Source organism: Anopheles gambiae, chromosome 3 (assembly GCF_943734735.2).
Source record: "Anopheles gambiae chromosome 3, idAnoGambNW_F1_1, whole genome shotgun sequence".
Classification (NCBI taxonomy): Eukaryota; Metazoa; Arthropoda; class Insecta; order Diptera; family Culicidae; genus Anopheles; species Anopheles gambiae.
Genome location: NC_064602.1, coordinates 63,723,160 through 63,741,616, shown reverse-complemented (window position 1 = coordinate 63,741,616; position 18,457 = coordinate 63,723,160). Strand labels below are relative to the sequence as shown.

The 18,457-nt window shown below is 36.9% G+C and overlaps 1 protein-coding gene across 7 annotated transcripts in view; it reads left to right on the top strand.

Annotated features, from left to right (window-relative positions):
- Positions 1 to 18,457, top strand: part of LOC1275269 (uncharacterized) — a 36,943-nt gene that overhangs the window by 15,999 nt on the left and 2,487 nt on the right. For all 7 annotated transcript variants that reach the window (XM_061662012.1, XM_061662010.1, XM_061662011.1 and 4 more), the window contains exons 5-7: positions 5,875 to 6,199; positions 9,015 to 9,368; positions 15,027 to 15,236. In XM_061662012.1, the coding sequence (XP_061517996.1) occupies positions 5,875 to 6,199; positions 9,015 to 9,368; positions 15,027 to 15,236 (889 nt within the window). The remainder of the gene's footprint in view (positions 1 to 5,874; positions 6,200 to 9,014; positions 9,369 to 15,026; positions 15,237 to 18,457) is intronic.

Below are 18,457 nucleotides of genomic sequence, written 5' to 3'. Positions count from 1 at the left end.
TGTATGTTCACCTGTGCTGTTGTTGTCATATAAAATGGCAAATTGCATACCATGCGTAGTAAAATCGCTGCCATATTGTAAATGCTTTCATACAGAGGCTCGTTTGAGAATGTTATTCAAACCAACCGCCATGTACATGCCCTTCGAGCAAAGAAAAGGAATAATTTTCATTTCATACGCCTCGTGAACAAGGGCGGCTTAAACGGTCATATGCCAATTGTTTTTTTTTTCAATGTATTTTGTAATACAAGGAATGTAAGCTTCAAAGAATGTAGTTCAAATCTTAGTTTTTATCTTACAAAAAAATAAAGCATGGATTAACGATTATCAATTCTTACATTGTGGTGTTTTTCATTTTGTCAGCATTGTTTACATTTTCGCGCCATTATGACAATTACATTCGATTTTGTTCATCAAACATGGCAGCTGCAATGTTACATATTTAGTGTATGTATTTATGCCATGAAATCTTCCCGTAATTCTTTCACTTTTTCTTATTGTTAATTAAGCAAACCTCAGCTGGAAGTAAGATGTGCAGCCCATGCCTTATAGTTCGCTTCATGTAGGTTACATGCTTGATCTCTATCTCATATTTTCGATGCAAGCTAGAAGCTGTTTTAGTACCCTTAATTTTTACCTCTATAATGACTCGACCTCGCTCGTCTTACACTTACACCCTCCACTCAACATTTTATCCATACCGACCGCACAATTTTACATTTTTTGGCTCATTTAGTGTCCTATATACTCAAACCCAACCGTTTACCACTAACGCCCGAACATCGATGGCCCTTGTGCAGGCATTGCATGTCTGCAAGAATTGTGAATTTCACAAGCATAAACTTACCCTCGGCAAGCACTGACGGGCGTGTGCTCCCTGGAAGGGTATAAAACATCCAAACCAGTGCAAGTGTTGGATATTGTCCACCACCACCAAATGCGCACAGGGAACGGAGGGTTTTTGTGTGATTAATGTTTGCACTTCTCGCATGCCACACGACACAGGAGAGTGCAATTTTTCAATGCAACAACGCTACTATCGCAGCACTAGTGTGAGGTAGAGAAAACACATAAACCAAAACCTGCCCGTCCTACCTCCATACCCGACAATCTGTCTTTCCCGTCCACCAACCACTTGTCTCTGCAATGGTTGGATTACAATTTTGTACCCACCATTTTCCTCACCCTTTCCAATTCCCCGTGGGTGGGTTAGAATGATCCAATTGGGCGATAGACTGGAAGTAAAAACAAAAAAACGAACCGGCAAGGGGAAAAAAGGCACACCATCTACCGACCAACTCGCTCCGGATAGATAATGAACCATTTCAACTCAATTTCCTCTAATGACCATGATTACGGTGCGGTGGCTTCGCATAAAATTCCATCATCGTGCAAATCTTGCAAAACCATGCTTGCTGCATTACACTGCGCAGTATGTATATGGCAAACAACAACAACAAAAAAAGTACACCAGCAACTTGCAGCACCACTACTGGGAAAGAATGCATGAAAGTCTCCCGATACCAATTTCCCGCATCATTGTACCGATTCAGGCGGGTGTCCCATTTTTCTACTGCGGGCAAGAACATAGAATGAATGGCATGTAGAAACATCATGTCCTTTGCTGGAGCATTGAGTGAAATGTATGGTGAAAAAATCCCGTTTCCTTCCCCATATGCAGGATACCGATTCATTCCGTCCATCGTTTTTTAGTTTCTTTTGTTTTCACTTGGTTTTATGCTCAAAATCTCTGTGTCAACCAACCATTTTGTGATCGGTGTAGAAAAAGAAGCATCTGCTCGTTGTGCCCGAGTTTGCTTGTTCATTCTTCTCTTCTTGTAACGTGTTGAAAATGAATTGGCCGGAACTCTCCTGGCCAAACCTTTAATCATTCCGTCTATTTTCTCCGCTATTATCAAACATCCCAGTGACGATTGAGACGATTGGGTTTTGTTTGAGTAAGCAATTCACAAGCAATCATGTTCGTGTTTCGGACAAAACCCACCTACCCCATACCTCCAAAGCATGCTGGCAAAGGACGTCTGGCAGGGTGAGCTTCCAGACACTACAAACCCAAATGGAAATATTGTCCTGAAAATTGCCCCGCAGCTACCGAAACCGAAAGTGCAAGAAACTTTGGAAAACAGATTTCCTCTACTCATCGTGCTGCCATTTTCTGCAGACACAAGAAAGGATGCATTCCAGCTGCCGTACAAACAGCAGAACGACAAAAAATCGACCGCAAATAAAACCGAAAATCTTACGATCATTACGCTTCAGGGGGGTTGTGTTCAGCTCAATGTTTGCTTCAAATGTAGGAGAAATGCTTTGGACACGAACAAAAAACCCCGCTTATTGTAGCTTGCTTGGGTTGTGAATATTTGGGTAATTCCTTGGAAAAGCTCTCTTCAGAAATCGACGGGGAGGAGTGATTCTCTCATTATTCTTCTTTTTTCCTACTATTTTTGCATATTGCTGTGATTTACAACTTCATCATCATCGTTTCTCGCCCATAATTTTGGTCATAATTTGTTTTTGCTCTTTTGGCATTTGCAAGTGTACATTTTGGCTTTTGTTTTGGTACTATTCTATTATTTTCTACTGCTTATGTTGCAGTTTTTTTACCATGCATGTATGCAGTAATAGCGTCAAATCATATTCAGTGATTGTCAACACGAGGGGCATTTCCTACTTGTACTTACACTGGTTATTAATTTTTCATTTTAGTTTGTTTTTATTTCTTTGTTATAAATTAATACATTTACGATTTTTGTTTTTGCTTTATAGATTTGACAAAATTTTGAAAATATATTGTTTATTATATGAAATATCCAATAACAATTTAAGAAACACTGAATTATACCATAGCGTACAAAACCCACACTTCGTATCCTCTATTCCTATTCCTCACCAACCTCGTCTATTGGTCTTGGTCTCCCTCTTAGTGGTGCAAATTGGCGCCTCAGTTGCTTAATTTGCTGCAAACATGAAACATCAAAAAGTGGTGGTCGTAAAAGTCACGAACTGTTTGTCCCACAGTCCCTTGTTGCCTTGTTGCAGCACTTCTCCAATGGTTCTCCAAGCATTTTAACTTTTCATGGTCCGTACTATTCGAGCGGACTGCGTCAAACCCGTTTCAGCGGTTTACGAATGTTGCACAGCATAGAATGATGTGATTCGATGTCATCTGCTGTGAGATGGTATTTAGAACAATCGGGTTTCACTCATTTTTGGTCACCATCATTTCCTCTTATTTTTATTAAATCTTTATTTGATGTTTTACAGCATTTTCATATCAAACCTTTGTGGAATCATGTTTTTGGGGAGTTTTTTTGTGGTCAGCTACTCATTCCATTACGTTCCATTTTTCTAAAGTTTCAACCATTTTGTGGCCTCATTTTCACTTACCCGTAACGTCCGGACTTTGAGACTCATGAAGGACTATTTTGCTGCTTATTTTTTCAGTTTGTGTCTCTGTTCTTCTCTCCCGAGTATGTAAAAACTGGCCCTATTGAAATTAATGACAATTAATCGCTAGAATTTTCCAGACAGTTCCCTGTATTAAACCAAATTTGCTAAAATTGCAATTCCTGAATATTGTGGATACTGGATGCTTTTGAAATCGTTTGTTTAACATCGTTTATTAAAAGTGTTACGTTTACTTTTGCATAAAATACGTAGACTTGAAACGACCAAAAGGAATTTTCAAAAATGTACGTACTTAAGCAAACCTGTAAAGGCTGAAATGACTACTCCGGTCGTGAAGAAAACGCACAAGCTTCGTTAAAAGCACAGTTATTAACATATAGTTACTATAGTTTGAAAAAAATGAACCGTTTTTTAAATACATAAATAGATATAAAAATGCTGTAAGAATCATTTCATGGAAAATATGGTTACAACAATCTGAGTGTAAAAACAAAAAAATGGCTTAGCACGCAGTTAAGTGTTAGAATACACAAGGTTATATTGATCTATGTGTTTAAGTCAGAAGAAACAAGCTATAAGCTGATTAAAATAAAAATATAGTTTTGGGGTAGTTTATATGAAATGCAATTAGAAAAACATAAAGGTTAATTAGCTTTGGGTATTGACACTTGAAAAGCGTGTTTTTGAATGTTTGATCCATTTAGGGGAAGGTAGGTAAAGACAGACACGTTAAGGGAAATGTTAAAAATCTAAGGATATATAAGTGAAACGACCATGAAAATATGCATATATTATCTTACACTCATGTTTTATCAAAAAATGTGTTGAAACTTTTAAGTTTCCATCGATTTTTGCGTTTTTTTCATGAATGAAAAACATTTTTTTTTGTTCGTGTGGGTTTGAAATGTACGGGTAAGACGGACACCTGATATGGGAAAGATGGATGAAGGGTAAGATGGATACCTGTAGAAAACGTTGGAAAGAAAAGAGTTTTACAGTATTTTAACAAATTCTATCGCTTTCCATGTCTTAGTACGTTTATAAACCAATTCTTGGTCTATTGCAACGGCGATTCATTCATCCGTGGTTTTAGAAATTGTAAGCGGCGCTTGCAATATATCGTAGAATGCAGCATCTAAAGCATTATTGAACTATCGCGCACAGGCAGCTGACGTTGCTATAGCTTACAGAACAACAATCTAGAACTTCCTTTTAGGAAATTACACCACGTAAAGTCCACGACGCCTGTATTTTTTAAGGGACTTGTTAATAGTGTAAGCTATTTTCCACCATGTCAAAATTCATCATTTGATATTTGTAATCCCATAGAATTTCTCATCTATTCCTGAACTATGTCGTATCAATGCATCAAATTTTTATTGCTTAAAGTTGTCCAAGTCGTGACAAGATATTGGATTTCGTGAGGCGCCTCATCAGCGTCGAGCGAGTAACAGCATATCGAATGGCTACTATTTTGACCGGTGTTTCATTTCTCGCTTATTTCAATACTTTCTCTAGTTGCTGATTGGTTTATAGCTTCGGAATGCCCTTATTTAAGGTATTTGAAGAAATCTATTCATCACCAAGTGATATAAGAAGTAAAATAAATCAATAAATCCATTTTTCCCTACAACAAAGTGTCCGTCTTTCCCGCTTTGATGTCAGAATGTTTAAACCACCAGAAAACAATATTTTGTATTGCTTTCATTCTCGTTCTTTCGCCAGTTTTTTTCATTAATGATCACGAAAACTCATTCATGAAATAAAACTTCTGGAAATAAAAACAATACAAGTTGTAGAACTTACGATCCGTAGTAGTCAAATTAGATCGACGAGGGTGCGCGCGATTGAAAATTTATTTTGTTTGTGGATTTAACCAAGTTTGCATATATTATGCCAAAAATGTTCTCAAATCTGTTGTTTAACTTTAAGTTAGGATGCTGCATTGTTGATTATTTCGAAAATTACCATTTTGATGCATATATGAGAAGTGTCCATCTTACCCTCATTGTCCGTCTTTACCTACCTTCCCCTACTAGTTACGCTAGATTTCTTCATAAATAAGCATTTTTATCGCCTACGTAATAATATGATTTTTCACAGTGTTTACAAACCTGCTTTAAAATTTTAACTTAATAATTCATATTCAAGAGATGTAGTTCTATTACTAAGTTTTATTACTATTCCAGACTCAAGACCTTACAATCAAGATGCGTGTTATAAGTTTTGGAAGTTTGCATCTTATTCATTGCTATCTATTCTATGAAGGCAGGGATACATACTCCATTTCTTTACCTAGATCGATTGCCAACATTGGATTATTTGACAGCCCATGTATATCTTTTTAAAGACATTTTTTATTAACATATTTATTGACACACTTTAAAATATATTACTATCATCTGCGCTGCCATTGATATTACTATTTTCACTAAACTTTTTTAGACGTGATCATGGGATCATAGAACCAATCCAACCTTTATCCATCTCCACAACCCCAGGATGGACGATAACCACAACAACGACACCAGACGTTGTTAAACAATCACCGAACTGGACGATCCGCGACGAGACGTCAGATTTTTTAACGGAGAGCGGCAATTTAACCATAAAACTGAACCGAGAACCTGGACACCTCGGTCTCCTAGCATCGGGTGAAGCAATCTTCATCTATCTTGTCCCTGCTTTGCTACACCTGAACGGATTCATACTAGCGGTTTTTATCTATCGCTTTGCTGACAATGAACAGTTGCAGAACCTCATCGAACGGGTACGTTTGTGTTTATGAAACAAATAATTCATAACAGTATTATTAATAATTACTGGAATAGATATTTTTGGACGGAAGCTCATCATCATAATCAATAATCCAGACATTCTCAGTCATGAGAAAAATAGAATTCTTGATGCGCTTCAATGCGCTGTCAATCGATTTGCAATGCATATAGGGTTAACATGGGGATAGTACCAATAGTGCTACCCCTTTTCGTTTTTAGGTCGTAGGCTGAAATTTCAGCCTGTCAGCTGTTTCCGTTGTATAGCAGTTTTCAAGAAGCTATCAAAGTGGGTATTAGTATACAGGTAAGCTTGTCCCAACGTGCATGTATTTAGAAGGCTGATTTTTATCGCTTCTGCTTCTGAATGAAGATTTTAAGAGTGTTTTGTGTATTCGCTACCAGAAAGCCTGTTTGAGCAAAAGTTTTCACCCGTCCTGTAAAAAGTGACATTCAAATTTGGTGATAAAATGCTATGAGACCACCTGGTTTAAATACACTTTGATTCTAGATTCCACTACGTGATCTCTTTAATGCACTTCGGGACAAATCAAAACACCAACTTGTTTTACCATCGAGCAGGTACTCGAATCTAATTCTGGCTTTGAGGCTAAGTAAGCAGGCTTGTTTTGTGAGTGGATTTTTATGGAGTGTTTACATGATTTCAGCCTCCAACTATCAAACTCCGTATAAAAAGCAGATTAGAAACGTAAAGGACCCCTGGTGGTACTGCACTACAATGCGCTCCATACTATAATTTAATAGTAATTAAGTATGAAATGTTATCTGGGTTTTTACAAAGGGGTTAAAAGTGTTGCATAGTGTCCAAAAATCCTTTTTTTTGTTAAATGTGTCAACATTTTTTCGGTATCCGGAGAGCATCCGGTATGCCTGTTTGAATATAGTGTACCTAACCATTTACAAAAACTGTGTCTTGAATAAACCTACAAAAATTTGGTGATAGTTTCATTAATAGTGGTAGTGTTCTAAAATACTTTCCAGGAAATTCACAAGTTTGCGGAGGATAACCTGAAAAATGACACACAGACAGTGGTCATGCATCAGATATGTAGGCTAGAACTACGTTTTACGTAAAATTAAGCAGCCCATAGATGCAAGAAGCAACGAATGCAACAATAGTGTTCCATACAAAAACCTGCAAAATTTCGGAGAATATGGCAGATGCACCATCTGTATCAGTAGAGGTGCAAATGATCAATGCTCCGGAGGAGACAGGGAAGACAGTTATTTAATTTTTGGCACAATACGAATATGTGAAAAATGTCAAAACCGTCAAAGTGGGGAGCAAGTATATGACCAAGAGTGGCGACTATATTGCCAGAATAATCATGAAATCCATCCTAGCAAACGAACACAAAATCACGAACACCTATCAAACCCAATCAAACTCATGCAGATTCTGCAACTGCAAACTGTACCTCAATTTATTATGTGCTTAAAACCTATGCCTAGACGATAAAAGCAACATCCAAAACAGTAAATACTAACACCACTAATATAAATAAATACTAACACCATTAACAAAACCAATACATTTAACAATCATCAGAGACCCACAATAACAGTTACATCGCCAACAGCAGGATTGTCAAAAAACGTTAGCGGAGTGCATCTGCAAAACATAAACTAAAAAAGAGGAAGAAATAAATTTAGAAATGTTCGATCTCTCGACATTCTCCCTCGAGGCAACATCAACAAACAAACCTCAAAGTGGAGCATCGTTTCTCGCAAGAAACAGTGGAATAAGAAAAGGAAAAACTCAAGCGAGGAAGGGGAAGGGCACCGAAGCTAACTCCGAGCTATGACAACAAATTAGAAAAAAATGAAGATAATAAAAAAACAGCAGATATTACATCAAACAACATCAAAAAAAATACAACAATAAGAACCTTGCTTGAACCTAGAAACTAGATTTTAAATACAACCTAGAAACTATTTACAAAAAGACCTTCACCCAAGAGCAATTAAAATAGTATCCTTTAATGAAATTAAATAAGTAAAAAACACACTACTTTACACAGACGATAGACTTCCCCACAAAATATCGTTCCTTAGTACAATTATAAAAACTTGCTTAAGCGAGCCTCTTTTAATATGTTAGGTAAGTATGATTATATCGTTATTGCTGACAAATTCAAAAGATTAATTAATATATATGAATACCGTATAGAAATCCAATCTTTTGTTAAACATATTGATTTCGTTAGAGGAAATATTAATAGTATTTAATGGTCAAATCAATAGCCAATAACATTACAGCTACAAAAATCGTATAATATTTCATTATGATGAAACATCTGCTTATCAACGCTAAAACCTCAAAATCCTTATCTTGTTAGCCATTTGCTAAATATTTGATTTTGCTTATTTTAAAACGTTAAAAATGCTTCTGGCCTCTTCACATTATGCGTACATACGTATCTCTCGTTTTTTCTTCCCCGAGATGTATGTGCTTCACTTGGACACATCACATGATAACGTTAAACAATTTCCCACAAACCCATTACCTGTGTCGTGGAAATTCCCGCCTACCGACGCCTATCCTTTCCTACTGTTGCATCTTTACTATGGCTTCACAGCTGCGCGGGCAGAGGAGTATCGAAGTAAATGAAAAACATAAATTCCATTAACGATGACACCGATGTACTGAATCCGTTTGTGCGAATAACCAACGGGAAATTAGCGTCCGACAGCCGGAATTGATTGAACTGGGCTCGTAGATTTTGAACCGGCATTATAAATTCATCGCCTGATTGATCGTGTGCATATATGCACATACATTTTTTGCAGGTCTTTATCCTCAGCAGCAATCCGCGCCGGTTAGTGTTGACACTTTGGCTCTACTTTGGACTGGGACTGGTTTGGCTGGGCGTCTCCATCGCGTACGTAACGCTGATCGGAATCGATGGAGTCACCGTTTTCGAGCGATTTTTATCGTTTGGATGGACCGGTGGGTTGGCACGATGGACACATACAGGCGAGCTATTGAGGGCGCTGCTCTCGGTTACACTGTTTCTCCATGATCTCGTACAGATGGTAGTGATTGTGAGTTATGGCTTGATGTGTTATATGCTGCGATGCTATTTAAAGGCGCTGAAGGAAAAGCTGCTACTGCACACGATCGAACCACTGAACTGGATGCGGGTGAGTTGTTTTTTTATATCACACTTTTGCTAAAACTTTTAAATTGTTTTATTGATTTTCATTGTATTTTTTATGGGGAAACGCTATTTTAGATGACATACATTCAGGACATATTAAGATGTAATATTTTAGTGTTTTTTTTTTTCAAATATTTAATTAATATTAAAAGTGTTCAAAAAATTGTATTAAGTGCCTATTAGACACAAACCCGAAAACTCTTGAATAATTATCAATGCAATAAACAAGATCAAACATTACTTAATATAACACCAAATCAGGACTAACTGTATAACAACCTACTTCCAAAATGCTGTGGCTTTACTTTACTTGCACATGTATCTGTAAAATTTATTGCATTTAATACATGCAATATATTTACTTGTTTCACATCATTTAGGTTTCAGTTCTACTCTAGTTTGCCGGTACTTACCGGATTGGAACAAAAATCCAGCTCGCACTAACTCTATGTTACGACGATGTATTCCAATTACTGTTCGACAGCTCGAAATGGAATGAATGTGCCGTTTGCCTTTTTCAACCCAGCCCGCAAAGAAGATTGGTAAACAAAATCATGCTACATAGTGTTCTGGTCATAGAAAAACTTCCAGTTCGATCAGAAGTGTATAATAATTTAAACTTTGAGCAGTATTTCAAATGTGGTTAGAATACAACATAAGTCTAACTTGTAACATAGCGTGAACGTTTCTTAACTAAGATTAATTAAGCAATCGATATGGCACAGGAGTAGTCAATAATCGCAATAGAATCAACACTGACTTGAAAACAGAGAGAAAATCACAATTTTGAAATAGAAATAGAAGAAATAGAATTGGGAAGCAACAACACATAAGTTTGCTCAACAAGTAATACAACACAAAATGAGAGAGCTGAACTTCCAGCAACGGGTTATTCTAGCCAACACTTTACTAACATTGAAACTATGGTACATACGTTCAATTATGACCATAAGTAAATATCATCTGGGAATATTTATATGATCAAATGGAGGCCCAAGGATAAAAATGCAACAACTTGCTTTAAGCAAAGCCAAGGGAGGTCTTAAGTTGCTAATACTAGAACACTAACTAATGCTAACTGCTAACTAATAACATTATTGATCAACCGACATATTATTGAAAAACAACCTTTTTCATGCCTTTTACAAGAAGCTTCTTCAACCAAACAGAAAATTCACCTAACATTAAAGATCTTCCAACATTCTATCCCTTCCTAGTGCCAATAAGAACAATAGTCCTTCAGATAAAGAAATTTATAAACAAGTAATATATTCACTTCCCCTACCACATATTTAATCCAAAACACCATCACTGAAATGGAACAGGAATTGGCAAAATATTAATAATAACTAAATGAATTCAAAACAAAGAAGTTACTATTATTGTTTGGTTAGCGAACAAATAGCGACTGAAGAAATTAAATTCAAATTTGGAATGAAAACAAACCCGAACTGTGAGAAATGATGAATTATCTAAGATCTTGACATTTCATGAACTCATCAAACCAGCCATGAATAATATGAACAAAGAAAAAAGAACTAAAATAACAGTTTTGGGACATTTTTCATTGGTAGTAACAATTTTTGTTCAAAATGTATTTATGAATTATACAGAACCAAACGATCGTTTTAAAAAAAAGTACAGTATAATACGGAATGTTTTTGATTTGTTTATATACAAGGAGAGATAATATGGAGAGAATATCGATGGCGATATAAGTGAATAAGGAATTTTAATTTTTTACTTTCTCTTTAAAGAATTATAAAAACAATGTACAACACAAATATAACCTCCTAGCAATTCAACTTTCTCACTCTCTACACGAACATCTCACTCTTGCTGGATTATACTCTTTTATTCTCTGTGACTCACTCTTTTCGGATTCAATCAACTCAGTCTCTGGGTCGACAAGAGACACACACTTTAACTCATCCACTTTCCTCGTCGACTAGTCATTTACTCCTTTAGTGACTGTGCTGTACATGCTGTGACTGTAAATAGTAAAAACAAAATCTCCTAAACTTTTCGAGCTCAGTTAAATCCATACATTTTTTTAACAATTCAACTCACTCAATCTATAGTGATAACAGCGTATATCGATAGTTTGTATGTTTTTAATTATTTTCAAAATATTCATATAGTTAAATGCCTTTTTATTTAGTATTATAAGGCCTTAGCCTTAGTATTTAAATTTTACTAGTTTAGTTAACTAGTTTAGTTCTAGTATTTATGTAGTAGCGATTTACGCGATCATGACAGACTTCCTACGCTTATTTTACCACAAGTAATCGGATAGCCAGTGCTTGCTGGGCGTACTGGATATAAATCGATCTATGCAAAATTTGTTTTTACCTATGATCTATGAAACAAGAAGCGTTTACCCTAAACACGCATGCTTTTTAATTAACTGTCAGCCAACTATTGACAATTGAACTAGAGGCGTAAAATTGTTGAATTTTAAATGCATAAAAATGAGTTTCTTTAAAAAAATAATAGGGTTAACACCACCACGACAACAAATAATATGATTAAAACACTTGATATGAAAAAGCTGACGAAGTTACCTAAAAACTCCCTACAAGAGCTACCTGTAGTTTGTTCACATAAATCTAACGGCTTCAACATACACATGATTTGTGTAGCTGTAGCCGGAAACAATCAGCACCCGAAATCGACAATGCTCTTGCGATAATCGGCATAAATATTCTCTACGGTCGCACAGGAATCCAATTAAATGTTCACGCTGCGAAAAGTATACCTTTCACCAGCTACCAACAAACACGGCGCTGCACTACACAAAACTGCCCACCGATGACCGTCTCGCCTCTCAGAGGACAAATTTGCCCACGGGAAAATTTATCGAAAACATTCCTCCTGCACATTTTCTCATTACAACGCGGTGGTGTATCTTTCCTGCTGGCTTCGGCACGGTTGTAATTAACGCGACCATGTCCTCTCCCAGCAGATGCATCACACGGGCCTAGCGTTCAGGGAAGCGAAGTAATTTCATTGTAGTTTGAGAAGGCATCGGCCAATGGCGGACCTTGAGCGGCATACCCATAGTCGACACTGCCGTCTAGAGTAAAGCGATACGTTATGTTACGCCCATCGAAAGCCCCAAAACATAAACCCATGGTAACAGGCGCTAATTTGACCATTCAATTATAGATATTTTCCGCATAATCACTATCATAATCTATCGAATAAATAAATCAACAGCTTCAGTTCAGTTTAGGGCCATAGCCCTCGATACCGGTAAGCTTTCCTCCGCTGGTCGTTTAGCAGTTTGCGCAACTTGGGTGTTTTGCCACGTCATGGAATGTTGGGAAATTCTTACGGACAATTGGTTTCATGCTTAGAACGAGGGTTCACATGGATGGCTTTTGATTCTAGACCAAAGGTTTGTAGAATGGGGGTTGTTTAGGAATGTGTGGTGTAGCCAGTTGCTAAACATTCGGACAAAAATTATAACCGCTAGAATTATTGTTGCAACGCTGGAATCATAAATATTGTGTAAATTGGTGTCAGAACAACGTATGAAGTAAAGTGATATGGATATGAAATGAAATTTGGTTAAATTAAAAAAGAGATTAATAATTGAGGTTTTTTTTGGATTAGCTAAGTTGAACCTAGCAGCTCATTATCGAGCTTTCATTAAATATAGTCACATTGTTGCTTCCATTAACTTTTGAGAGAATTTATGGATAATACTATTGAGAAAATGTGTGGATATTCATATTTCATCAACATTTGCCAGTTGGTACAGACGTCAACTGGTACGACTTAACGATATGCTTGATGTTGACTCAAGCCCCGTATAGAACGTGCCTTCATAATAGAACTAACTATACTACTATGGTTAATCAATAAGTTACTGATATTCAAGCCATTAGTGTCATAGACAGGTCTAGGTCAACTACGGTTGTTGTGAGAACTAAGAAGAAGAAGATTCATTGCTACAATCACTTTTCTAAACTACGAGACAATTTGGCATTTAATAATTTCTTTCATTACATTCTGTGCTGATTTAAATTGAAACGACACATCGACTCCCACATAGCCTAACGGATGTCATTTCTGTACATGCTGATAAAGACGTAAGACATTGTAAGACATTAGCGGAGCTAAACTGGCGGTTGCTTAGTCCGAATACCGTTGAAGCTGTTGCAAAAAATTCCAAACAATCAAGTTGAACAATGGTCTAATATCAGGCTCCATAAAAATAACCATACGTAGTAACAATTACCAATTAACAATTAAGTAGACACTAAAGAAAATTATTTGTACCATATTACCAACATCAACTATATAATTGGTAGATTTTGATGGATTTGATGGTAGTACAATAAAGTGTTCCCCTATGTTGCCATCATTCAAAAAAATTAGGAACTCTTCAAATAAATTAAATGCACTTGAAAATGTAATTAAACAAGTACAAAAGCAACCAGCGAATAGCCCATTTATTCATCATTGTTATTGTTATGGGTATTCTTCTCTATCAATGCATAATATGCATTAAAAGCAATCGTTCCTACTGCATTAAAAAAAGTATAGCCACTATCAAAGATAATTATTACCAACTTCAAATTTGTACTAAAATTATGACTATAACAATTGTAGGAACAAGCCTTTAATCTATACCTATAGTAGCAAAATGGTAAAAAAAAACCATAATGGAGCAATTGGAACCAAACGGCAATGCATTTTAGTAAATCATTTATAATCCATACTATAGTAGAACATCGATTATCCGGGGGCGGATTAACCGGCGGGCGACTTAACCGTACCAGTAAATTTGACGGTAGTTCAATCGTGGTGGACATTTGCAGCGATAGTCAAGTTGGTTAACTTTTTTTTGTACAGCTCTCTAGTTAGTGTCTAGTGTTATTTTCTAACTTCATTTTGTTAAAAGTCGATTGTTGTTGTTGTTAAAAGTCGAATGATTCAAAGTTAAATGTTAATAAAATCAGTTATTATTATAGTTTTTACATAAATTGACATTTCTTGGACCATTATCTCTAGTAATCGATCAACCGGTAACCGTCCAGTCTCAAGCTGCCCAGATAATCGATGTTGTACTGTAGTAATAAATATTTAAAAAATATTATTTTAGTGAAAGTGAAGGACCAGAGAATATTAAGTACTTACATAAATAACGTCATTAGTTCTAAACTGTCATTTATGTACAACGTATTTTAGTGCTACTACAATTATTATTAGTACTACCTACCACCACTACAGTTACAGTTACACTTTTCGAATATCGTCTTCAAAAGTTGAATTTAGAAAAGTTAATGAATAATGGGTTAGCTTTGTAATTGCTTACATATAAAAAAATAGCAATACTGGCGGAACATTTCAAATAAATAAAACAAATATGGAAAATTCATAAATTGATCCGAATATTGAATAGAAAAAGCTCGTTTGCTGCATTAGCTTGCTGGCTCGTTTCATGCATGACATTAATAAAAAAATATTATTAAGTGTGTATTTTTCTTGTTTTTAACCATTCACTAAATGTTTCCAATTATTCTAATAACAAAAATTCTTGTTTCTTTCAACATTTCTTGACTTTGCCGATTCCTACTGACCAAATCTACTGTGGATGTGTACAAAAAAAAACATAACCATAAAACAACAGGAAATCTGCGAGTTCCGGAAGCTTCTTCACCATCTAAACACAAAAATCTCACTACCGGTGGCCAGCCTGACCGTGCTTAACCTCAGCTACACGGTGTCGAGCGTGGCGCATCTGTTCCACAACATGACGGCCTGTCCGATTAACATATTCACCGCGAGTCTCGCCAACATTCTGCTCTGGCTGGTCATCGCACTGGTGCCGTTCTTTCAGGTAAGCCTACTTGCGCGTGGTCGCAACCTAACCGCCTAAGCTGCCCTGTAATCCTTTCGGATCATCTAATCACAAGCGACCGTCGTTTGGACGCGCCGCCAAAGGGCTGTTGGTAGGCTACGCACACTTGGCGTTGAGCTTTCCCCTAGAGCGACGCTAGGCCGGTAATGGGGGTTGACTTACCTCAAGGATTTACATTGATCCACTCAGCTGAAAAGGACTGCTGGTGGGGTGGGGTGGCGATGGGGGTTTTATTGGTGGAACAGTGGCATAACATTCCGCAGTGTTTGGCGGTGCACTGGCCTTATTGTAGCGTGTGTTCAATTAGCGCCGCGCGCGATGAAACTGCTTCAGTTCGATGAAAATCCTACCGATTGCTGGGAAACCAGCACACCATCACAATGCAGCCAGATTACAGAAATGTTGATCTCTCGGACACTGTTGGTACCGCAGGGAGTGTAGTTATGGTGGATTCTCGTTAGGTACTACGGCATGGTGAGTATGTTTGATTGGGAGAATATGTGTTGCATGCACGGTTGATTTGATCCAGATTATTATAACTCGGGGTTAGTAACAACCTTAAACTGGGTCAATATTTGTTGAAACCTAGATGTATATGCTCATAGATTTATTTGATCGGATTCTTGTGCATTTAAAAAAAAGGAGACCACTCCCTGCAATGCGAGTGTATTATTTATAATTGTCTACATGTATACAGATACAGTTATTCTGACCTTAATGTAACGAACCATAAGTTATCAAAGCTTCACTAAACTAAACCTAATCAAACTGGTACAATGCATAGTGGTAAGGAAGCTGTTGCACTTTTTGTGCTTTAACAATAGACATCTAGCAGAATTTGGAACAAAAGTTAAGCAATTAAAAAAGCCCATAAAAGCCGATTTGGCTTTCAAAGTCATTTAACAATTATCTTTTATCTTATAAATGAGTCTCAGTAATAATGAATTTGAAAAAAAAATTATTTGAATTTTTTGAAGCCGAAGCCGAAGCGTGTGCGAGGCTCCTTCACGTCAAGTAGCGATCTAGCCCAGAGGGATCTCGCCGGGACATAAATTTTTATTTTTTTATTATTTTTTTTTTTTTATAGACACTTTGAGCCAATTAGCCTCATTCACCTCTGTTATTCGGTTGATTAACTCTAAGCTTAAAATCGAACATTCTTCTTTGCAAGTCATTTGTGGCTTGCAGTTACCTTATAGATATAAATGTTGAGTTTAGAAAAAAACGCCGACTATTCGACCCGATTGACAAGGAGTACCGCAACAAACAGTCTCTAAGAGTTGCACTGACGCTGGTTCAGCGATTCGAGGCCTAAAAGCGCATAACGACCGGTATAATCTACCTGAACACTTCAGAAGCGCAAGGCAAACCGCCTTGCCTTTTTTTAATTGGATTTTTTACAACAAAAAAAAACATAATTTACCACTTACTCTACGAAAGTTTTCACTTTTTCTCAGCTTTGTGGACATATAAATATTTCCTCGATTCTTTGTTCCTAAGTGTTTTGAAAGCTTGTTCGTATTGGTTGAATCACTATAATTTTCTGCTCAATTTTGCTACACTTTATAGAATAATTGAAAACAATGAGAAACATTGGCCAATTTATATGAAATTCGCACATAATATATAGTTATAGGAACAATACCAAATGTATACTCATTTGGTCATTTAAATAAAGCTTTACTGAAAAAATGCTTTGAGGTACTATTGTCCTTATGGCACTCTTTCCAACATCCGTTTCAAACGTTTCCAATTTCTATTCGCATATTTTAATTGAAATCAAGTGTGTTTTAAAAATGTTGAATAGTGGATTAAAGAATCAATTTAGTTTAAACAAATGTATTCTTAAATTTAAGAATGCAAATAGTAGTTGTAGCATTTGTAGTATTTTAATTGGTAGATGGTATAAAAATAATAATAACCTCACATTACCAAGACGCCTTCAACTAACAAAGCCATGGATAATTACATGGTATAAAAATTTACATAATCATTGACTACTTTTAATAATAGAACTTTAAGCTTCTTACAAAATAGAAATAATTGTGCCATCTGGGATAGAATATTTCAACGATATATTATTCATTGAAGTGTGAATTAAACAAGCTAAACGTAAGACAACAGATGACAACAACATGTAATTGATAAACTCAAGAACATTAAACAAAATAATCTAAACACTGCCCGAAACATTAAAAAGTATTTCTAAACATTTAAAATATTGCTTTGACCTTCTAGAAAATAATCAGATAAACCGATCTATCTTGACCATTCATACTATTTAATCTCTATAATGTAATCCTTCATACCTACCCACTCATCCCAATGACGATGATTGTGAAATACGCACACACACACACCCTTCAAATCATCTGCTCCACATTGTGTTTGTTTCACTTCGCATTGCGTGCAAACCTAAACGTAAATTATCTCTAATTGTGTAAATACACACCCGGTAGGCTTCTCGGGGACGGGGTGGCCCAAAACCTCCGCCACATTCAATTTAGCGATTTAACCGAAAATCATTTTCCCTAATCCTCTGCACTACCATTCAAAGCAGTCATTCAAAAGCAATCTGTGGGGCAAATGTCGCCATGGTTCGCAGTGCGCGGGGTGCTGCAGTATTGAAATTCAAAGGCGCATACATCGCTTTTTCCTGTTTTTCACTCCCGCCCTCAAGCCGCCGCACAATATCAAGAAGGCGTTCAAATCGACCAAACTGCGCAGGCAGACCTGCTGGTTGGGAAAATGCAGGCGGAATTGAATTAGCATAACTTTGCATCAAGCATTCTTCCCGGATTCCCGCCGGGCCCACCACGATCTCCCGTCCGCCCACAGGATGTGATGCAGCAATAGAGTGTGTTCTGGCGCTTGTTTTTATCATTCCGATGCGTTTCGTGAGAGAGCATCGTGGATTGAGTTTCCAACTCCGACGCCACACTTCCTGCCAACGGTCGTCACATTTAATACACAGCACACGCCCATTATCAGTCTATAACAGAGCGATGTGCCCTGCTAGGCATACATGCATCCAGAAATGACCGATTCGTGGTGGTGGATGGGTACCGTACACATTTCACACTAATGCCGACAGGTAATGGCTAGAAGCGCAATGGTGAAGACGCGCCTCCTAGCAGGCACCTCGTGTTCCTATCATGAGGGTGCTGACTAATTAATAGCTAATTAAACGGAACCATTTT